Source organism: Phalacrocorax carbo, chromosome Z (assembly GCF_963921805.1).
Source record: "Phalacrocorax carbo chromosome Z, bPhaCar2.1, whole genome shotgun sequence".
Lineage (NCBI taxonomy): Eukaryota > Metazoa > Chordata > Aves > Suliformes > Phalacrocoracidae > Phalacrocorax > Phalacrocorax carbo.
Genome location: NC_087548.1, coordinates 49,374,439 through 49,398,422, shown reverse-complemented (window position 1 = coordinate 49,398,422; position 23,984 = coordinate 49,374,439). Strand labels below are relative to the sequence as shown.

Here is a 23,984-nt window from a genome sequence, read left to right as displayed (position 1 = left end):
GGTTTTTACACGCTGTACAGATACGCAGCCCGGTGACGCCACGCACGAAGGCAGCGGTCGGGCTGCCAGAGCCCCGCCGCGCTCCGTTTCCCCCGGCAGCGCGGACGGCGCCGCTGCCGTTATCGCTGTTGCCGTTTGCCGTTGTCGAAGTGGGGGCGCGGAGGCTGCGCGTGGCGAGCGCCCCCCTGCGCGCTGCCGCGGGGCGCCGCGGCGGTTACGTAAGTGCCGGCGCCCCCCGCGCCGCCCCCCGCCCCGCCGGCGGTTATGCAATCGCCAGCACACAGACCTACTGTACCACACACCGCCCCGCGCCCCGCCCCGCCCCGCCCTCCGCCGCTCCCATTGGCCGTCCTCCGGCAGCGCCCGGCGCCGATTGGGGTGGCACCGCCGCCAGTCACGGCGCGGCGCGGCTGGCATGCGGGCTATGAGGTCCGCGCCGCGCAGTCCTGACCTACTAACACACATCCCTCCGCGCCGCCGCCGTCGTCGCACGCTCCCGCCCGCCCGCTCCGCTGCTGCCTGCACGGCACGGCGCGGCGCGGCGCGGCACCGTACCGAACCGCATCACAGCACAGCACAGCACAGCACAGCACCGCCCGCCCGGCCTCGTCCGCGGCGCGGCACGCCCGGCCCGGAAAGAGCGGAGCAGGGGATGCTCGGCGCCTCGCTGTGCGCTGCAGGTAGGAAGGCGCGCGGAGCGGTGCGCGGGTGTCAAGCGAGGGGTGTGCGCCCGGGCTGCGGCGCCTCGCCGCGCCTCGGCTGGGGGCGTCTGTTGTATAAGGCCGGCCCCGCCGGCTCCGGCTGCCGCCGGGCGGGGAGAGGTCCGTCGGGCCGGCGGAGGGGTGGCGGCTCGGGAGATGCCCGCCGAAGGCTTCCCCTGGCCGTGGAGGACGGGGTGTGTGCGTGTGTGTGCGTGCGCGCTGGTTCTTGGTGTGCCGCGCTGCCCCCCGCTTCTCCCCGCAGCGATCCCGGGGCAGCGCCGCCGGAGCCGCTCTCCCGCCCGTTGCATAATATACCGGCGGGGAGGGAGCGGGCGGCCGCCGTGCGGGACGGAGGGCTGGGTCCCGAGTGCCCGCCGCGCCGCGGCCCCAGAACCCTCGGGAGTTGCGTGCCGCCGGAGCCCGCCGGCCAGACCCCCCTCCTCGAGCGGCGCTGGGGGACGTTGCCCGCGGGCGTGCGGGATTAATGGCAGCGGCCCGGCCCCTGTCCCCGCGCTGTGCGTGCGGGGCTGCGCTTGCCTCAGCCCTTCCCGTCACTTTTTGTCGCTGTTTTTCAGGCGCTGCGGGACCGATCGCATAATAGTTCCTGGAAATGTTGCATTATGTAACCACAGAATTTGCTGGCAGCCGGGCTGGGAAGAGGGAGCTAATTATGCGATTTTATAATCTCGCTACAAAGAAACTAGGACAATCTCGCCCTGAAAAAAAGCCCCCCCGAACCCCTAACTGTAACAGATTTTGTTAAAGCGCGTTTAATAAGGGAAGTAGGCAACCCGGGTAAGCGGAGAGGCGAGGCGCACTCGCCGGCTGCGTGCCGGGTGCCTTAAAACGAGATTTGTGTGTTAGTCTATATTTAGACCCATCGCATTTTAGCAATTGTGGCTTCATGTGCTATTTCTGGTCTTTTCTCCAGAACTGTGCGTGTAGACGTTCGAGGCCATTTGCTCGGATTTTTAACTCCACGCCTTCGGAGACGTTTTATCAAAACGTATTTTTAGGAAGGCGTTTTCGCTCAGACGCCGAGCCATCTCCTCCGGTACGGGCTTTCACTTGCCGTTTCTTTAAAAAAAAATAAATAAATAAAGGGGAACGTATAATTTAAGGGAGGAAGGCGTTTAGGCGATGTCAGCCTCGCCGGAGGAGAGCGGTAGAGCCGTCCTGCCCGTGCCCTGACGGCGGCGGCGGGCGGGGGGCCAGGTGCCTCCGGCCCCCGGGGACAGCGGAGCCGGTCCCCGGGGACAGCCGCCAGCACGACAAGTAGGTTAGTGTGACAGACCCGGCGGGGAGTGGAGCCGGTAACGTGGAGCCCGTTCCCGCGCCCACCTTCCGCTCAGGCTTGCGCCCCGCCGCGCCCGGAGGGTCGCCGTCTTCCCAACGGCCGTTGGGAGCCGTTGGTGGCCGTTGGGGCGCGGCGGCCGCGCGGCGGCGGGCGAGAGAGGGCTGGGGGCGCTGGCGCTCCCCCTCAGCCCTTTGTTCTGGGCTGGGGCGGCGGCGGCGGCGGCGGCGGGCGGGTGGGGGGGGCGGCGGCGGCGGGTTGATACGGCGGGGCCGTGCTGAGGGGGGAGCCGGCCGGGCGCCATGCTCAGCCGGTCACGTAGGGGGCCGCCGGGACGAGCCGGTCAGCCTTTGTGGCGGGCGCGGTGACGGGCCGAGCTGCGGGAAGGCGGCGCCTCCCCGGAGCTCGGCCCCGCACCGCGCCCCGCGGAACGTGTCTCCCCTGCTTGCCTCTCCCCTTGTCCCACCGCCGCCTGCAGGCAGGGAGCGCCAGACAAAGGCCCCCCCACCCCGCCACCCCACGCTGCCTGCCTCCCTGCCCCGCGGGAGGGGTACGGCTCGCAGGTAGGCATGAGATACCACCACCACCACCATCCCCTCCCAGCTCCCGCCACCCGAGTGTTTTCGGCTTTCTCCTTACGTAACGAAGAACAACGACAAAAAAAAAAAAAAAAAAAAAAAAAAAAGAGAAGCCATTGCCCAATTCTGTTATTTTGCCAAGTCACTTCAGCGTTGCAGTGGCAAAAGCCGTGGCTGGGCGTCCCGTACTCTGGGGTCAGCTTGTGCTCTGTCCTCGACAGGAGAATAGCTTGAAAGTCACTGTTGGTAACTTGGCTTTCAAGACGAGGTGATATTTGTGTGTGACTAAAACAATTCCTCTAAGCAGACGAAACCAACACCACTGCGCTTGTGTCCAAAACCTCCAAAGTCCAAACTGAGTACCCCATCCACTGTCTTTATGTTCGGCATACCTGCCGTAGCTAGTAGCAGCAGTGTTTTAAAACTGTGATTCTTGATAGCATGAATAAACTTTTCTGCTACTTGATTGTTGGGATGAAGTAGAGCTTTGATTGTGAGGCTGTCTGTGAGTTTCTGTTGTATTAAAAACAATGGTACTTTTTTTCCCCCTTGTCCTTGTGACTTGAATGATTGCACTCAGTTTCATTGTGTTCGCTCCTGTGTAAGTAACCTACTTTAAGTCATCTTTCCCTCCTCAGTAATTAATTCAGTCCCTATCCTCAGCTAAAATATTGCTATGTGCATCACTTTTATGGTCCTTATTCAATCAAAATGTTGACTTTGATGGGAAACGTGAATGAATAAGAATTTGTGTTTTGGCCCAAAGACCTGATTTAAACCAACAAGTTCAAGTATTACTGAATAAAGATCCTTAATATCGTTGGCATTAACAGTTACTGTTATAAAAGTTCTCATGTTACAGATGTCTTTGACTGTTGAAGTGCTAATGCTGTCTAGAATGATCTGCCTCTACTTTCCATTTTTATTTATTTTTTATTTTTAACTCATTCCCCAAAGGACTCTTAACTAGCTTTTAAAATATGCAGCTTTCTAGATTTGACTTCAAAGCCTCGAGCTTCTGCTGTGGTGCTTTTTTTTTCCTGGGACGGGGGTTGGTTATTTTTTGGGTTTGTTTTTTGTTTGTTTGTTTGGTTTCTTTTTTTTTTTCTTTAAAGGAACCGATCTGAAAGGTGTCAAAAAGCTTAGAGTCTTCCCAAGAGAAATATGAACTTACATGACCTCCTCACAGCTTATCTCATAATAAGAAGCAACAGTATTTGCCATGCTTTGGCTGAAATTTTTAGAATATACAGACATTCTTTCTGTTGTGATAAAGTTTAAACAGAGTCTCTGAAAGATGTCAGTACCATGCTGCTTTTTTCAATCCTTTATCTTGAAATAATGGTCATGAATAAAATAAACCTTTAGCTCATTTTACATTGACTTATTTTAACAAATAGTTATGCAAACTATCCTTATGCAATAGTTTTTTCCAGACAGCAATCTCGCTGCTGTTATAACATCACTGTGATGCAATAATATGAACAATAAAATCTTCTGTTTGAGTCTTATTACACACTGTTAAGCAATGTATCTGACTCATCAGCTTAATTGACTCTTCTAGGTGACCTTGCCATGATCATTACAGCCAGTTATGGGATATAAATGTGCTTAGGATACGTAATAGAAAAAAAATGCAAATAGATGGCCAATTCCTGCAATCCGTTCTAAAAGAAAATGACAGTTGATTTCCGTGTTACAGTATTTTGCAGTGTTTGAAAATAATTTTTTTAAATCTGTTTGTTGGTTTTTTTTTTTTAGACAAGTTATATGTAACTGTCTAAAGCATGACTGTCAAAAATAAGATTGTGTAAGCAAGGGCATCTTTGGACTTGACTCAAAATGTGACAGAAGCAACATTCTTAAAAACCTGTATTAAGAAGTAGATCTGAAAGGAATTATTTTTAAGACCTCCTTATGTATCCAGGTCTTTTCCTAATTCACATGTTGAATTGATCTGTGTCCAAATTAGCATACTATGAGACTGAATCTGGTGACAGATACTACACAAATCTATCTTCTATCAGAAAGAATGCCTTACTTAAGATAGGGGGCTTTTTTCCCCCTTTCTTGAGTCGCTCCATCTTGGTGTAATTTTCAGTCTGTCCTGAAGTATTTGAATAATTAACTAATTTTTGCCACAGAGGTCGCTGTACAACAGTTAGCAGTATAGGCACTAGTGCCGCAAGACCTCCTCTTAGTGGAATGCAATCCAATAAAGAAAATGGTGCTAAAAAAGGGCAGTGGTCTTACTGCCCGGGCCACCTCACAGAATCGGAGTTCTAAAGATTGCTCTTTCTCTGTTCTGTTGGCAGTGAGTGGTAGACACTAGCATTTTACAGGCAGTGTTTGTCTTACATATTTGTACTTCAGTTGTTATATAACAAGATGCATGTTTAGAGCATCAGCTGGGATTAATTGACATAATTCTGCTGCCTTTAAATAGTGCTATATAAATTTAGGTCAGCTGAAGGTCTGGTTCATGCTTGGCATTTTAAGAACACAGTTCAATAATAGAAAGCCATTTGTTGTCAGAATAATAACCGTTTGACTTTGGCTTTTCTATTATTATTATTCTTCACTAGAGGAAAGCTGAGATTGTATTTCCAGAACATTGTGACTATTAAGTTATAGCTCTTTGTGGTCTAGTTTTTTCCTGCTGTTAAGGAGCTATTGAAATTAAGAGAAGCATATTGTCATAGTATTGTAACTTTAGTAACCATTGTTTCTATTGGGGTTTTATTAGAAATACTGGAAAGTGATGTGATATTTAAAATGGCATGATTTATACACAGATACTATACATATATTATATATGTAATTACATATTTAAGCAAGTTATATATTCTTTTCCTTGGCTTCTCAGTTTTAAACTTTTTCGTGGCACTTTGAGTAACAGTCTTAGATTTCATCCCCATCCTTCCCCCCTCCCCAAACCGTAGCAGTGAACACCTCCTTTTGGAACAATTGAACAGATCTGATAGAATCATACTGTCTTCCTAAGGAAATGGAAGAAAATACAGGTCAGTTTTGCACCTATTAACCTTGACTGACCTTTTTGAGCAACAGCTACTTTTAACATATGTTTCGTGCTCTCCAAATAATAATTTTATTTGCATAATTTGTGTAATTTACCTTTGGGAATCAGGCTGTACTTTAATGAGTTAATTTGTAGTTATTAAGATAAACAGTACTTTAAGTAATTTTCCTAACAATGAAAGCCTTTTGTAAAAATTACGTATGACACCAACTTTCTGGGTACAGCTTGGAGGTGGGTAATATGAAGGTGCAGTAGTGTTCTAAGTTCCATGATGATCTTGGTCTTTTTTTTTTTTTAATATTTGATTGAAAAGTGTCGTAATAAATTATTTCTGATGTTCCCAGTGGACTATGTTGTGTAGATGTCTCCCATTTTTTTCTTTCAATGAGATGATCAACATTTTAGCAAAAATGGGTCATCTTGTACAAAGCTATCATCATCAGTGTTCCACTGACCTAATTACACGTTGATCCTGAAACTCTGAGCACTTAAGATGCCCATGAAGCTGTAAGGAAAGGGAACTGTGTACAGGATCAGTAGTTTTGCATTGCTCCATGCCGTTGTAATGGATTCACGGTCTCTAAGCGTGTGACTGTGTAATGGCAGTAACTGATGGTAACATTTGTACTATAAATGCTTTTCCCCTTTGTGACCATGGATAACCTGTCCATCATTGCATAAAATGCAGTCACCTAGTTTTTTCCCCGAAAGTTTGAACTTCCATTTGCTCTACGTTGCCTAGACTGTCTTGCCCGCAAACCTATCCTAGGGATAATGTACTCCTCCAGTGGAGACAGCATTAAAGCTTTTCTTCAACAGGATCATAATTTTGCTAACAATGCTAGATGAAAGGCAAGAAAAAGTGTGTTGAAGGAAATCAGTGGAGGTTGGAACTGGGCCACGTCCTCTGTTGGAGAGGATTTCTTACTTAGGGTAGACCCGAGAGGTGCAGAATTTCATGGCATAATTTTTTTTTTTTTGTCTGTGAAAAGCAGTAGAGGCAGAGGGGCTGCAAATTTCAGAAGTGTTTAGGCAGGCTGTGTATTCACCACCAAAGCTTAAATTCAGCCTCCTGTCCTGTGTGTGCAATAAGGATGACGTTTTCTCTGTACCTCATAACAGTCTCGAGGCAGACGCCAACTGTTTTTAAAACGCTCTGAAGATGAAGTGCAAACTATATTCTTCAGTCTTTCAAAGTTTGGAATGCAAACTGGTCATTTTGGTATCTGTGAGCAGGTTCTACGCCAGCTCTTCTGGTACTTAGATTTTTCAAAATAGATAACCTGTGAGAGAATATAATAGCAATAACATAATCAATGATACCTATGCAAAACATGGATGACAACAACTAAAGATATGCACAGAGTTGTATCAATATGAGCTTTTATTGTTCTTCTGCAGTTTGCCATATAGTGATAGTGGTGATAGAGGCGTGGTTCTTTTTTAAGACAAGAACGAACACTTAACCATTATTTTCTTCCATTTTTGAAGGACTGAGAGAGAATTCTTCTGGATGCATGATGATAGCAAAGTGAATTGTGTTTGAGCATCCGACTGCTGGAAATGGGATTTCATTTACTTTCATAGAATTACTATCAAAATGTCAGAGCAGTAGATTTAAGCAGTTAGTTATCTCATTCTAGGATATGTTTGAAAAAATATGCTTTGTGGTAACACGACTTATTTTGCTAAATACAAATAATAATACGCAGTTACCTTGTGGGGAAGTGTATGTAGATGGGGAGGCCCACGTGCATTCTCTAAAGCAGAAATGACGTGTGATTAAATTACACAGAGGGGAAGGAAAAGATTGTGGCGCTGTCCTTCAACCTTTTGAAACATCTCAATTATTACAGTGTGAATACACAAATGCCCAGGATCAGATCCTTAGTATTCTGTTTTGACACAGTCGGATCACTCAAGTATTTTTTTAAGTCCATGGATGAATTAACTTTTCTTGATTTCTGCATACGTAATTTCTTGCTTCAATAACATGAGTTCTGTACAACCGTTTCATTAATACTTGGATCTGGGATTGTACCCTGCTTCTGTTGAAGCCAATGGCAGAATTGCTGTGGGAGCAAGACTGGGTCTGTAATTAAGTTAATAGGGTCGAGTGTTATTACGTTGTTGAATTGGCACTCAATGCCATTAACATCAACCAACCAAAAAAAAAAAAAATCTTTAACAGTGACTAATGTAAGGCAGTATTAAATGTTGGGTTTATAACACTTTATGAGGGAGTGATAAAGCAATTGAAAAATTAATCATAAGGGAAAATATTGGAATTTGAAATATAGTCAGAGGAATCATTACAGTTCATTAATTTATGTGTAAATACTGATGTTTTCCTGTGGAATTACAAAATGCAAGTGAAGTGAAATGGCTGGTTTCATTGAAGGCATTTTGCCATTATCATCAGATGGAATTTAATTTGTTTACAGACCCCGCATTGGGCTGATCCACATGGAGAAGTATTAATAAACAAGGGCTTTGACTCCTGTTTGTAAAGCAGTAATTCCAGTTACCACGATAGAAGTACTCAAGGAAGATGTGGAAAGAGCTAAAGATTTACTGTTGTTTCGTTAGGTCACTAAAGTAATGGCATTAGGACTAACTACGCAAATAGCAAACCAGTAAGACTATGTCAGTAGTTTACGTGTCTGTTTTGACAGCTTTACTGATGGACTCTGGCAGAGGATGCAAAACCATGGTCGTTTTGATATGCGCTTCATGTTTGCTGTAGGCTTGAATGCTACTTGTGTTCTGTCTATTTGTGCCAGGAACAATGTGAACAGGAGGGAGACTGGCCAAAACAGGAGTTATCTGTCTGTGCTACGGCGAGCAGATCGTACACTGGAATGGCCCAAACTGCAGAAGTCCCGTGGAACAAGGGATGTGAGCTCTGCAGGCTGTTGGGTGGTTAAGTGCGGCTCAGTGCCAGTGTTAGGCTGCAGGAGATAATGTTTGGACATGCCATTGAGCTTTTACTGATACGTACTGATGAACTACACCATTAGTCTACATTCATTTAGGAGAAAAAACTCAAACAAGCCAACAACTTTCTGCTAATTATTTTTATTATTATCATTATTAGTATTTTTCATAGACTGCAGTGTTGGACAACCACCAAAGTGGGATCACTTTGATCTAGAGACTGTCCAGATAGGCAGAAAGTCATAGTTCTTATCCTGAAACAGTCTTGTTCAAGACTAAACGTATGGCTTCTATATCATGTGGAAATGGAAGATTAGAATGTAAGAGGAAAAGGAGTTGTATTACATCTATGTAGGTATAGTTTCATTCTTCCAGAATATGCACAAATCCTGTGTTTGTAAGTACTTCCTTCAGCACGTGTTATACTGCTTCCCGCTGTGTGCCACAGAAGGTGTATGCATTTCGTCAGACACGCAGAAGTTGTTAATAATACAAGTGAATACATCGATTGCAGTATTTCAGGGCAATTATGGATCAATAGCTGTGTGTTCCCAAAGCTACACGATAAAGAAATAAAATCCCAGTATTTTTCTTTTAATGTAAAGTCACGTTAGGGTCTGAATATTGTACAAATGCGACAATGTTCAGGTGGCCTTGTCTTTTAAAATTATTTTTATATTCTGTGTGCTCAACAACGATTTTTTTTTTTTAAGTATTGGGTTGCACTAGATTTAAAGTGGTATATGCATATTAAACCATTGACTCCATGTAGCAGTGGAATGTACAGAACGGCTATACATCTTTAGCAAATCAAATTATACCGAATGTTTGGACAAAATGACGCTGCTTTGTTGTGGGGCGTATTTTTGTTTTTAAACCTGATCCAGCTGCTATTTAACTTGACAGAAAACTCCCTTTGACTCCAGTTTGAGTTTTGGATCCGGATCTAACTATGTAATTACTTGTATATTAGAGATACATTTCTCCTTTATAAACATGGCAATTTGTGGTGCTGCTTTTGCACTAAAAAGTTAGATGCTGTCTTTGGTGTGGCTGGCTTCTAACTCTATTTTCCATTAAGGCTGTATTATCGAAGACAAATAGTTACATGTCAGTAATTAACCACGGATTTTAGGAAATTCTACTTAGCTGTTCTATTAAATGTGTTAATTTTTCATGACAGAAGAGTTGGCATGGTTTGATGGAACAGAACCCAGCTTGAAACCTGAGTCTTTATGACCCTGCTTAATTGTTATTACATCACTCACTCCTCTTTGCCTTCTGGAAAAGACAAGAGAAACTGGCAGAATACAATTCATTAATTATTTTATAACTTTCCCAATTGATAATGTTAAAATTAGTTTCATTAGTCATTGTAAAAACACTCCCAGTAAACAGTGACATTAATCTGTAGTGGCTGATTTTTTTGTTTTGTTACACAGGCAAGAATCACTGCTGACTCGATAGTCAGTTCTATAAAAGCACTTGGCATACTACATTTATTTTACCAGGAACATGACTGATTGTGGAAAATGAGATATTTAAAAGCTATACCTCAGATCAAGACCAAATGATCTCATGAGACTAAAGTATTTTTGCATTAAGAGGGACTTTATAAAATGAAGGCCAAAATAAATGCTAAGTTCAAATTTAATGATTAAAATGTCTGAAGCTAAAGGTTAAGCTAGTTTTCCTTTGTTAATGGTAAGTCTTTTAGATCTAAATTTCCACTTTAATTCAAACACTCTTTTCTGAAGGTGCATGTGCCTTAATGCTATTAAACTTTTCTTTGCTATAATAAGACTATTTTTCAAATGCAAATTATTAATTAAGTGTTATTTCTCTAATGTATTTCAAAATTTTCCCTGTAAGAGACAAGGAAAAATTGCATAATGCTTTTTTTCTTGTAAGTTTTCTTTAATTGTTAGGTATTTGCATAAATTATGTGTGTGCATTTAATAGTTTGAATTGATATGATTGATCTTTAAATAGATACTTTAAAGATACTTTAAAATTCCAAGTGTGCGTATAAACATTTGTATATAGATGTGTGTATATATATACACACATCCCTGTATATGTATTTTTATAGGATGCAAAACCAATAACTAACTCTTTAATAGCTTTAATGGATAGTGGTGTTATTTTAAGACAATGGAAAGCATTCCAGCTTCTCTAAATCAGCTTATGTTATTTTTAATCCATGAGGGTCCCAAATATATAGCATTTCTAAGTCACACATCATAGCTGTTTTCAGAAGAGACACTTTAATGTGAAGAACAAGATACTTTCCAGTGCTGCTCATCAACATGCCTGGTGTCCTGCAGCGTTAAGTGTTGGAAGTTTAGGTTGGTCAGCGGTATCATGGAAAGTTCTGTGACAACATTACTGTAGGATCAAAACTCAAATATTTTTTTATTGATTTGTTTTTTCCTTGGATCATACTGTATCTGGTTTGGAAGCAAATCTGCTACCCAGGTATCATAAAGCTTAGAATAATAGTTTTCAGTGTTGAGCTGTCTTCATATTACAGCAGGTTTAATGAACCAAATGCTAGTCTAAGCTTTTTGTCAAAAGCCACTGTTGCATGTCCTGAGCCGGCAATTCCTAAAGAGTAATCCAATTCTCTATTTATTCCAGGTCTTTAAGAAGATTCCCATTGCCTCTGCCAAGAAAATTGGTTCTAGATACTACTGTCTGAGAATATGAAAGAAAGGGAAGAATGTGCGTGGATTTAAAATTACTGTATTTATCAAGTTGTGGAGTGAGACGTACTGGGGAAATAGCTTGCTCTGGTGCTTGTCGTAGATCTACCACAAATTGTTTCTGATGCAGCTGAGAAAAATGCAGACCCTTAAAAAGGAACACGGACCTGTTGACACAAGTAGCAATGTGGACAAAATCATGGTACTTAAGTCAACTTTAGCAGAAGTGTCTGAAGAATTGTCTACAAACGAAGACATACTACTTACTGAAGCAAGCAGTGGAAAAAGCAAATCCTCAGCTTGCCGGAGAAAGCGAGAATTCATTCCAGATGAAAAGAAAGATGCTATGTATTGGGAGAAAAGACGGAAAAATAATGAAGCTGCCAAAAGATCTCGTGAAAAACGACGACTGAATGACCTTGTCTTAGAGAACAAACTAATTGCACTGGGAGAGGAGAATGCCACTTTGAAGGCGGAGCTGCTTTCGCTGAAGCTAAAGTTTGGTTTAATCAGCTCTGCAGCCTATGCCCAAGAGATACAGAAACTCAGTAGCTCAACAACCGTGTATTTCCAAGACTATCAGAGTTCCAAGTCAAATATTAACTCATTTGTAGATGAACATGAACCATCTATAGTTGGTAGCAGTTGTATTTCTGTCATTAAACATTCTCCTCAAAGCTCAATGTCCGACGTGTCTGAAATATCATCCGTAGAGCACACTCAACCAAGTCGTATACAAAGCAGCTGCAGAAGTCCCGAAAATAAGTTCCAGATCATAAAGCAGGAGCCCATGGAATTAGAGAGAGAGCCAAGAGATGACAGAGGTTCATATAAAGCATCCATATATCCCAACTACATGGGAGCTACCTTTAACGTGTACTCACATTCTCCTCCTCTCTTGCAAGTTAATAGGTCCTCCAGTAATTCCCCCAGAACGTCAGAAACCGATGATGGTGTAGTTGGAAAGTCATCCGATGGAGAAGATGAACAGCAGGTTCCTAAGGGTCCAATCCATTCCCCAGTTGAACATAAAAATGTTCATGCAATAGTTAAAGTTCCAGAAGTGAATTCTTCAGCTTTGCCTCACAAGCTTCGAATTAAAGCCAAAGCCATGCAAGTTAAAGTGGAAGCAATGGATAATGACTATGATGCAACACAGAAATTGTCATCACCCATTGACATGTCCTCAAAAAGACACTTTGAGCTTGAAAAACACGGTGCACAAAACTTGGTGCATTCTTCTCACACTCCTTTCTCGGTTCAAGTGACTAACATCCAAGACTGGTCACTTAAACCAGAGCTCTGGCATCAGAAGGAACTCAATGTAAAAATTCAGAGTGGTTGCAAAACTGGAGTTGTTGAAATAAAAGACAATATCTACAACGTCTCTGAGTCAGAGAACCTGTATTTGAAGCAGGGCATAGCAAACTTATCTGCAGAGGTTGCTTCACTTAAAAGACTTATAACTACACAACAAATCTCTGCGTCAGACTCTGGTTAAGTTACTACTGAACAAAGGCTTATTGTTTTAAAGGATGTCATTTGCAGTAGATCAATATGTTTTGTATTATGCTGAATTTTCACTGGACTTGTGATGTCATTTCACTGTAATGTTCACATAATGTCTGATTGGTGTCTTTTTGTGCACAAATTATTATGAAGACTAGGTTGTGTTATGATCACTATGCCTTGTGTATAGTCAAGTAGCCTGTACAAAGGCTGTATATAGTGAACTTTATTTTCTTTTTGTTCTTCTACTATAAAGCGTGCAAGTTACCAGTTACAATAAAATACTGGTGACAAACACAGAGCATCTACTCCAGTTCAGTTTATTTTATGAACTTGTAAATAAGTTGTTAATTAAAAACTGGCTTTTTTCTTACACTGTGCTCAACCTCACTTACGTGTTTGGTTTTTACAGACTAACAACCAAATTACAATTTACAACGTATGTAATCCTTCTGGCCACCTTTTTCCTTAACACGTTTTTTTAGAAGAGAATAGAAATAAAGTGAATATTTATAAGCGAAGCAGTACCAATTTATAGCCTTAGCCATCTTTAACTTATTTATTAGTTGAAGTTAACCAAAAACCACGCAAATTCTAACCCAGTAACTAATATCAATGACCTTTATTTCTCCTTCTATCTCAGATGAGACAGTAATGAGTTTCCTGAACGTTTTATTGTGACGAACCATTTTTTCAATACTATAACTTGGTGTTTTAGATGAAATTAGTTAAGTTGGATTTGTGCATCTGCAAAGTTCTCAGAGCCTTGCAGTGACAGAATTGGACACCACCATCTCTATCAAGGGGCAGCTTGTGTGTGCAAGGGGTGCAGGCACGGAAAGAGGTCTGCACAAAGGCTGCCTAAGAGAGGCCGTCCCTCTTGCATGCCGTGCCACGGTTCTTTCCACGGCAGACCGTGGGCCACCCGTAGATGAAGGATAAGGCTAGTGGGTCTGTAAACTCTGAGCTCAACTAGGCAAGTATCTACATAAGGGGCAGACAATAGTAGTAGCAGAGTCAGAGGAGATCATCTGCTATTTTAGTTCCCAGTGTGGGACATAATGCGATTGTAAGTGTGAAGTAAGTCTTACCACCAATTTGGCCTTGGTTTCAATGGCTTAGTTAACTGAACTGGAATACCCTGGCTTACTACAGGGCATTTTGCAAGAACTTCTTGAAATAGAGACTACGTGAAGAACTGCACAATCCAGCTACTACTCGCCCCTTACAATTCATGCAGACGGTGAGTTCTTCACTTGATGACTGGACAGGGCTGCAGTGCTCTTAGTCTTTGAGAAGAGCCATTGAACCACGGAGACTAGAATTGCATCACATATCCTTGGTTTGGCTTACCAAAGTCTTTCCTTTTAAAGTTAAAAATAATTTATAAATAGAGCGTAGACTTGGCAGAGGTTCTTTTCATGATACTTCCCCCTTCTTTTAGCATACTAATAAACCAGACTAACAAACAAGCTTTTTCTGAAAAGGCTTTTTATTAATTGCCATACTGTATAATGAACGGAACCTTTCCATAGACTTAAAATACTAATTAAGAAAACAATATGTAGGTATTGTTTTTCAGATTCATACTTGACTTGAGTGAGAGGAAGTTTGTCAATTTTTTGGGGATATGAAGAGGAGTCTGAGTCACTCCCGCTAGCTCTGAAGCTTGGTCCAGCAGTCAAGGCAATGGCAAAATTCCCTGATGTCAGCAAGGCCAGGATTTGATTCTGTACCTTTTCAGGAGCTGATGATTCACAGTCGTGTTCTGGGAGGACCTTGGCACAGAAATCACTGGTACTTTCTGAGCTTTTTTGAGCCTTCTAACTGCTGTGCTGTATTTGTGGCATTCAGAGTTAATAAACTGTTATTCTTTTTTCATGCCTTAATAATACAATAGACCCTATCGCTGGGCTCTGTATGTATTTGGTAATTAATATAGAAGACATTTCAATGTTACTGAAAATAAGCTCAGGATTCTTGCATGAAATGTAAAAATTTGCATTGAATGATGGGGATATGAGACATGAGGCAGTGATTGCTACTGTCTCTTTGCTTGCTAAGTATCTTCTGTAAGCAACAATAAAATTCTTTAAATATTTTGCATATTATTTATCACATGTAATGTGTTCCAGGAGAGGACTTAAATCTCTCAGTGTTGCCATCTGTGTAAGCCTGGATCTATTGGTTTTTTCCCATTTCTTGTTACAGTTGTTTGTCATAATGGAAGAATGTTGTCCTCTTTCTAGCTCATTATATATTTTGTGTATCTGTTTTGTGCAATTAATACTTAACAGTAATGATGTAGTTAATTTGTTGAAGGATGTCATTGCAAGAAAGTTATAGCATGGAGCTTAGGAGCACAATCAGATGTTATTTATACTCCCTTTATACCTTAGTGTTATGCTTCATTTGAAGAAAGAAATAAATAATTTGTCTTTTGTTCAAAACCAGCTCTAATTACAACATGATTTTCTACTATGTTCATCGTCCTAGTCCAACACAGAGGTGTGTGAGCTGCAGCTGAGGACAGGTCTTCCTGTGCTGAAGATACTGTTTCTGCAGCTAGTGTTTGGACTACCTTCCGCGGCCCCAGCGAAGTCACAAGACGCAGGAGTGTGGGTGGTACGTTCAAAGCCCCATTCCTGGCTACAGTGGCAAGCTGGCCGGGTAAAACTCTCGAGGGCTCAGCTGCTGTAAACGTGGCGTAGGTGGCCTTGTCACCAGAGACCCTCACCCCGCTCACCCGTCTGTAGCCTGGTTTCCTTCAAGACACAGTAAGGACGGAGAGTCACACTGGCTGGGGGGAGGGAGAGAACACGGTGGGACTCTGCTCCCCTGCTCCACCTTTGAGCTGGTGCATAGGCACGTACGTAACTACGTGCATGACCGGAGGGGCTGGGGAATCGCATAGCTGCGCCCTTCCAGCCTGCCTTCCCTGTACTGTAGAACAGTACCAGAACCAGCCTCTGTGAAAAGAACGTCTTCGGCTGGTCTACCACTCTCTCCTCTGGTGAACATTGAAGGCTGGTCTGAGCACAAAATGGGCTTTACCTAAGTGGATATAAACTTGCATCACATCCAAAACTCTTGCAAGCTCAGCAATTAACTGACAAAACAACGTGAGACATGCTGAAAGTGGAATCTCATGTGAAGGAACATGGACGACTCAAAAGTAACTGAAAAATGACTGTAGGGCGTACCTTCAAATGAGAATTTTAAGGAAGACCACATACAGAAACTGGCAGCTCCAGAGACTTACTGATACAGATCGTCATTTTTCATGGGAGCACAGGAATTGCCATGCTAGATTAGTTTGGCTAGTCCCAAACCTTGCCTGTGATCACCATTAGTGCGAAGGGCTTCATGGAAAGCTTTCAGAAAAGTCCGTGGCAAATAACTGTTGATTAGCAAGATAAGGTTTTTCCTAGTGACATCAACTGGTGGCTAATCAACATTGTGAAGTGTGAGTATCAGGCCCTCTGTTAAATCTGCCTAACTTAATTACGTATAAACACAGTAATATATCCTCACGTTCTATGAACACCTATCTTTTGGTCTGTACAAAGACTGAGTGTGGATATGACCGTACACACACCAAGCCCATACACTATGATTTGCCGAATCCTCTCAATTTTCTGCCTTCAGTAAAAATTACATATTGAGTGGGTTGTATTTCCATTTTACTAATACTCTGTACAGCCAAATATCCCCTTGTTCATGAACAGGAGACAGGTAACTGGCAATTCCTGGTTAATCTTCTCTTATTATTTTGGATGTTTTCATTACATCCCTATGTCCATATGTGCAGTTTATGAGACTGAAAGCATTTTTTTTTTTGGTAGAACTTAACAGAAATGTAAAATTGCACCATAAACACATTTCTGAAGTTTTATGAAAATACCAACTTCTAAAAATTTCTTCTACTTGCTAGTACATAAATACGCTGTTGAAAATAGGCAGCGTACAAAGAATTTAGCTGAGAACTCCCAGAGACTCTAATTAATATGTCCTGTATTTTGCTGGTTTTGGCTGAGAAGGGGTTAATTCTCCTCACTGTGGGGGTCGGCTACCTTTCCAGCTTCCCGCGTTCTGCCACGTGGTGGGGGGGGGGGGGGGCTGGGAGGGGCAGGGCCATGGCGGGGATGGCTGACCCCGACTGGCAAATGGCATGTTCATCCCATACCATGTGACCCCATGACCAGTATATTGAGGGGGGGCCGTTGTGGCTTGGGGGTGGCGCGTGCTGTTTGTTTCGGCGGTTTGTTCCCCCAGTTTCCAGTGAGCAGGTCCCCAGACAGAGGAGTAGAAGCGCTGATTTTATTTCTAAGTGTAATATAGAAGCGCTGATTTTATTTCTAAGTGTAATAGAGAGACTCTTGATTCACATTTGCAGGAAGTGAGTTGTGACTGCCATGATCAGGACTAGAGTGGCCCTGCCTCCAGCCAGGTGGAGGAAAGGGGTAACCAGGATTACTGGACTGTGTGGATCCGATGGCCTGGCACGTCCGACCCACAGGAGGATAAAGCTTTAGTGGACACCGGCGCACAGTGCACCTTAATGCCATCAAACTATATAGGGGCAGAACCCATCAGCACTGCTGGAGTGACAGGGGGATCCCAAGAGCTAACTGTATTGGAGGCCGTAGTGAGCCTAACCGGGAATGAGTGGCAGAAGCACCCCATTGTGACTGGGCCCGAGGCTCCGTGCATCCTTGGCATAGACTACCTCAGGAGAGGGTATTTCCAGGACCCAAAAGGGTACAAGTGGGCTTTTGGTGTAGCTGCCTTGGAGACAGCAAATTAAACAGCTGTCTACCTTGCCTGGCCTCTCGAAGGACCCTTCTGTTGTGGGGTTGCTGAAGGTCGAAGAACAACAGGTGCCAATCGCCACCACAACAGTGGACCGGCGGCAGTATCGCACCAACTGAGACTCTCTGATCCCCATCCCTGAGCTCATTCACCAACTGAGGAGCCAAGGAGTCATCAGTAAGACCCACTCACCCTTTAACAGTCCCACATGGCCAGTGCGGAAGTCTAATGGAGAGTGGAGGCTAACAGTAGACTATCGTGGCCTGAATGAAGTCACTCCACCGTTGAGTGCTGCCGTGCCAGACATGCTAGAACTTCAATACGAACTGGAGTCCAAGTCAGCCAAGTGGTTATGCCACAATTGATAGCGCTAATGCATTCTTCTCAATCCCTCTGGCAGCAGAGTGCAGGCCACAGTTTGCTGTCACACAGAGGGGTGTCCAGTACACCTGGAATCGACTGCCCCAGGGGTGGAAACACAGTCCTACCATTTGCCATGGGCTGATTCAGACTGCACTGAAACAGGGAGAAGCTCCAGAACACCTTCAATACATTGATGACATCATTGTGTGGGGCAACACGGCAGACAAAGTTTTTGAGAAAGGAGAGAAAACATCACAAATCCTTCTGAAAGCTGGTTTTGCCATAAAACAAAGTAAAGTTAAGGGACCCGCACAAGAGATCCAGTTCTTAGGAATCAAATGGCAAGGTGGTCGTCATCAGGTCCCAATGGATGTGATCAACAAAATAGCAGCCGTGTCTCCACCAACTAGCAAAAAGGAAACACAAGCTTTCTTAGGCGTTGTGGGTTTTTGGAGGATGCATATTCCAGATTACAGTCTGATCGTAAGCCCTCTCTCTCAAGTGACCCGGAAGAAGAATGATTTCAAATGGGGCCCTGAGCAACGACCAGTCTTTGAACAAATTAAACAGGAAATAGTTCATGCAGTAGCTCTTGGGCCAGCCCGGGCAGGACAAGATGTAAAAAATGTGCTCTACACCGCAGCCGGGGAGAACGGCCCTACCTGGAGCCTCTGGCAGAAAGCACCAGGGGAGACCCGAGGTCGACCCCTAGGGTAGGGTTTTGGAGTCGGGGATACAGAGGGTCCGAAGCCCGCTATACTCCAACTGAAAAAGAGATATTGGCAGCATATGAAGGGGTTCGAGCTGCTTCAGAAGTTGCTGGTACTGAGGCACAGCTGCTCCTGGCACCCCGACTGCCAGTGCTGGGCTGGATGTTCAAAGGAAACATCCCCTCTACACACCATGCAACTGATGTTACATGGAGCAAATGGGTTGCACTGATCACCAAGTGGTCTTGAGTAGGAAACCCCAGTCTCCCAGGAATCTTGGAAGTGATTATGGACTGGCCAGAAGGCAAAGATTTTGGATTATCACCAGAGGAGGAGGTAACACGTGCTGAAGAAGCCCCACTCTATAACAAACTGCCAGAAAATGAGAAGCAATATGCCCTGTTCACTGATAGGTCCTGTTGCCTTGTGGGGAAGCACCGGAGATGGAAGGCTGCTGTATGGAGTCCTGCACGACAAGTAGCAGAAACTGCTGAAGGAGAAGGTGAATCGAGCCAGTTTGCAGAGGTAACGGCCATCCAGCTGGCCTTAGACATCGCTGAATGGGAAAAGTGGCCAGTGCTCTATCTCTATACTGACTCCTGGATGGTGGCAAATGTCCCGTGGGGGCAGTTACAGCAGTGGAAGCAAAGCAACTGGCAGCACAGAGGCAAACCCATCTGGGCTGCCACATTGTGGCAAGATATTGCTGCCCGGGTAGAGAACCTGGTTGTGAAAGCACGTCATGTGGATGCTCACGTCCCCAGGAGTCAGGCCACTTGAAGAAAATCGAAACAACCAGCAGGTAGATCAGGCTGCCAAGACTGAAGTGGCTGAGGTGGCTCTGCACTGGCAGCATAAGGGTGAACTATTTCTAGCTCAGTGGGCCCATGACACCTCAGGCCATCAAGGGAGAGATGCAACATACAGGTGGGCTCGTGATCGAGGGGTGGACTTGACCACGGACACTATTGTGCAGGTTATCCACGAATGTGACACATGCGCTGCCATCAAGCAAGCGAAGCGGGTAAAGCCTCTGTGGTATGGGGGACAATGGCTGAACTATAAATATGGGGAGGCCTGGCAAACTGACTATATCACACTCCCACAGACCCGCCAAGGCAAGCGCCATGTGCTTACAATGGTAGAAACAACGACTGGCTGGATGGAAACACATCCCGTGCCCCACGCCACTGCCCGGAACACTATCCTGGGCCTTGAGAAACAAGTCCTGTGGCGACATGGCACCCCAGAGAGAACTGAGTCAGACAATGGGACTCATTTCCGAAACAGCCTCATAGACACCTGGGCCAAAGAGCATGGCATTGAGTGGGTGTATCACATCCCCTGTCACGTACCAGCCTCTGGGAAAATTGAACGGTACAATGGACTGTTAAAAACTACACTGAGAGCAATGGGGGGTGGGGCATTCAGGCACTGGGATACACATTTAGCAAAAGCCACGTGGTTAGTCAACATGAAGGCATCTGCCAATCCAGCTGGCCCTGCCCAGTCAGAAATCCTACATACTGTGGAAGGGGATAGAGTCCCTGTAGTGCACATGAAATATATTTGCTGGGGAAAACAGTCTGGGTTCCTCCTGTCTCAGGCAAAGGCAAACCCATTCATGGGATTGCTTTCGCTCGAGGACCTGGGTGCACTTGGTGGGTGATGCGGGAGGATGGAGAAATCCGATGTGTGCCTCAAGGGGATTTGATTTTGGGTGAAAACAGCCAATGAACTGAATGGCACAATGCGAAGGGCTATATAATATTGTGGTCACCTCTGTGTTGTATCAATGATATCAGAGTACGAGCCTCCCAACCCAGGGAAGAGAAAATGTGGAACAAGCCGTGCAGCAGTGATGGAACAAAGACTGACTCGGTGTGCAGCAACCCAACGCCACACACACCACCTCTCCCACCCTGAAAGACTGGTACGACAGATGGAGCCCGGAGCCATGGGCTGGGTGACCTCAATGGACATTTTAATGGACATTTTACAGGGAAGGTCCATGAACTAAGGGAATGATGTCTGTGTATTATGTCAAAGGATGGGAAGGGGAGGGGTGGTGGTTGGTGGGGTTGTATTGGATCGTATGGGACCTGGGCATGGTGTAAATGGTATGGAATAAGGGGTGGAGAATGTGCTGGTTTTGGCTGAGAAGGGGTTAATTCTCCTCACTGTGGGGGTCGGCTACCTTTCCAGCTTCCCGCGTTCTGCCACGTGGTGGTGGCGGGGGGGGGCTGGGAGGGGCAGGGCCGTGGTGGGGGCGGCTGACCCCGACTGGCCAATGGCGTGTTCATCCCACACCATGTGACCCCATGACCAGTATATTGAGGGGGGGCCGTTGCGGCTCGGGAGCGGCGCAGCGCCGGGTCGGTGGGTGGGTGCAGTGCGTGCAGTTTGTTTCGGCGTTTCGTTCCCCCTCTCCCCTCCCTTCCCCCCTCCCCCGGGGCTTTGCGCCTCTCGTTGTTCTCCTTTACATTGCATTTCGGTTGTTGTTTCTTATAATTTTAGTTATTAAACTGTTCTTATCCCAACCCACGAGCGTTACCCCTCCGATTCTCTCCCCCATCTACCAGTGGGGGAGTGAGCAAGCGGCTGTGTGGGGCTGAGCTGCCGGCTAAACCACGACATGTATTAACGCCATATTGTTTTAGAAATACTTTTACAGTTTATTGCACAGTACGAGCTTGGTAACTACAAGAATACGACAGAACAATTTTTGGTATTTACTGCATAAGAATGAGTAGCTCATACTGTTCCATTACTGTCCAAAATTAGAAGTGAAAAATACTAGGCTAAATCCTCAGGTTTTTACCTCAGTGTTAGATTCTACTTTCCCTAATGAAGCAGACTTTTTCGTGTGTGCGATAAGGGACGTACTCAAGATGAGTGACATTACCAAGCCATAATCTTTGCAGTTCGCTCATGGCATGGTCTCCTACTGATTCTCCTGTCTCTAAGGCTAACTCCATTGTGACACAACAGCGATATATCAGTTACTTTATTCATAACATGAGTTACAGGGAACTTGCTCACATGTGAAAGAGAAGGCAGCCAGATATTCAACTGTTGGGTGTTCAGCGACAGCCCTAAAAGGACTCAGTGAATTCTGAGCAAAAGCTTAGTGCAGAGGTGTAGAGTTCATTTGCTTCAAAGAGAAAGCATCAGAAGACAGTTGGTTTTAGGACTCCAAAACAATAGCAGGAATGCATCTATTCTTTTTATGATTTGACCAGCTATCACCTGCATGCAATCCCAATGGCCATGACTAGAGTCATGGTAATTCCTCCTCCTTAAATACTATGGAGTTCCACAGGATTATGATCAGAAGTGCTTGGGAGCACAGGGCCTGCAACTCTGCCATGATTTTATGTGGGTTTTAACCTCCTGCATGCAAGCATCCTTCCTGCTTGTACTGGATCTGAGAGACATCTGGTCTGAGAAAGCCTGCATCAGGCCAAAGGTTCTGGGGAAGCTAAGCGGCCATTTAATACTACCGACGCTCACTTAACATGGTCCATTTTTTCTCCACCATCCTTTCTTCCCCCTACAAATGGATGCACAACTTAAAATGCCAGGCAGTTGTTACACTTTCCCACGCTATTGCAATTCTTGGATGTGCAAACGTCTGAATGGCCATCTAAGTTAATAACTTACACACATATGTAAAGAGATTGGTCTACCCTGCTATGTGTATGTGCCAGAGTTGGCAGCCATTATGTCTACATTTCTGAGGCATGATACTAGACATGTTTCTTTCTAACGATTTGGACCTCTCAAAATTCTCTTAAGTTTTGTAAATAAATACACCAAGGACATACTGCGTGGATATCCATGGGATATGTGTAATGCAGCCCCGACAGCCGGGGCATCGGTGCTCTGTGTAACAACCAGAAAGTATGAAACCGCAATACTGTGACATGAAAAACAGCTGAAAAGATGATAAAATGCAGTGAGAGCAGTTGCAGCAGAAGGCAGCTCTCCTTTCTCTGGGCCTTGTCCCCTCTAAGGATTTAGAAATACCAGAGGGGGTTTAGAGGAGAACGCAAGTGAAATGATAAGCTCTCAGGGGTGGATCCATCAATTAAAAGTACACACTGAACTCTAAGTCCACGCTATACGCTTCGATGGCCAATGCCTATGCACAAAGTCTTTAGCTCCTGCTCTCAAAAAACGTGTTGATGACACAGGTTTTTTAAAAGCCTGGGAGTTCAAAATGTGATCAATCAATGTCAAAAATATTTACATAAGCAAAACCTTATGGCACAGAGAAAAGAACAGTTAGACAACAGACATGGCCTATAAAGGTTGTATGGGGCTGGAAGATTAATTGTTTACATTTCCTCACTTTCTGTAAGACCAATGACATTATTTCAAAAGGAAGAGTTTTTGGCTTCTTTCATCAGACAATGTTTATGGCAGTGAAAAATACAAAAATTGGAGAAAGGCAAGCGCTGCTGTTGGGATGGTATTGAAAGGTAGTAGAATAGAACAGTTGCAGTTGGCAGGGACACACAGGGATCATCTGGTCCAGCTGCCTGAGCACTCCAGGGCTGACCAGGAGTCCCAATGCCTCTTCTCACGGCATTGACAGGCACGGGGCGTCGACCACCTCTCCGGGAAGCCTGTTGCAGCCTCTGACCACCCTCTCGGCACAGAAACGCTTCCCAGTGTCAAGGCTGAGCCTCCGCTGAGGCAGCTTTGAACCACTGCCATGCTTTGCTCCCCTTGCTGGATCCCAGGGAGAAGAGATGAGCACCCCGTGTCTGCTTCCCCTCCTCAGGAAGCTGTAGAGAGCAACGCCGTCGACCCTCTGCCTCCTTTTCTCCAAAGCAGACAAACGCAGCATCCTCAGCTGCTGGGCATCCCTCTGGCGAGCATCTGCCGAAACGGGTCCTTTCCAAGCAGAGGAGAAGAAATGGCAGTGCCAAGGCTGGGTCTGGATGAGCAGGAGGAAAGCCTGTGCTCGAGGCCAGCAGCGTGGTCACCTTTCCCTGGCTGCTTCCCAGCGGGGCAGCTTGCCGCCTGTGCTGGTGCCTGGGGTTGTCCCTCCGAAGGTGCAGGACTTTGCGCTTCCCCTTGCTGAAGTTCCTGTGGCTCCTGCCTTGGCAGGGTTCGACCCTGGGGTGATGCAGAGAGCAGCACCAAGTTGCGACTCAGGGCAGAAGGAAGGGTTTGGGTGCTGCCATAGCGAGGCTGCAGCCATCCGTGCAGGCTGGCAGGAGAACAGGGCCCCGGGAGGTGGGGGCAGAGGGTGCGGTGAGGAGGAGGCCAGGCCTGAGGTGATGGGCAGTGGGGTGTAGGCTGGCCCTGGACCCCTGGCTGGAAA

General features: G+C 45.2%; 1 protein-coding gene across 1 annotated transcript; it reads left to right on the top strand.

The window, feature by feature from the left end:
• Positions 1-405: 405 nt before the first annotated feature.
• On the top strand, positions 406-15,224 carry LOC104040773 (nuclear factor interleukin-3-regulated protein). The gene is made up of 2 exons (XM_064437953.1): positions 406-680; positions 11,191-15,224. Exon 2 carries the CDS (start codon positions 11,380-11,382, stop codon positions 12,754-12,756), a length of 1,377 nt encoding a protein of 458 aa, XP_064294023.1. The 5' UTR covers positions 406-680; positions 11,191-11,379; the 3' UTR covers positions 12,757-15,224.
• Positions 15,225-23,984: the final 8,760 nt, after the last annotated feature.

What these genes read in the sequence shown, in the direction of transcription:
- LOC104040773 (XM_064437953.1), top strand. Translation starts at nt 11,380, where the DNA reads ATGCAGCTGAGAAAAATGCAGACCCTTAAAAAGGAACACGGACCTGTT.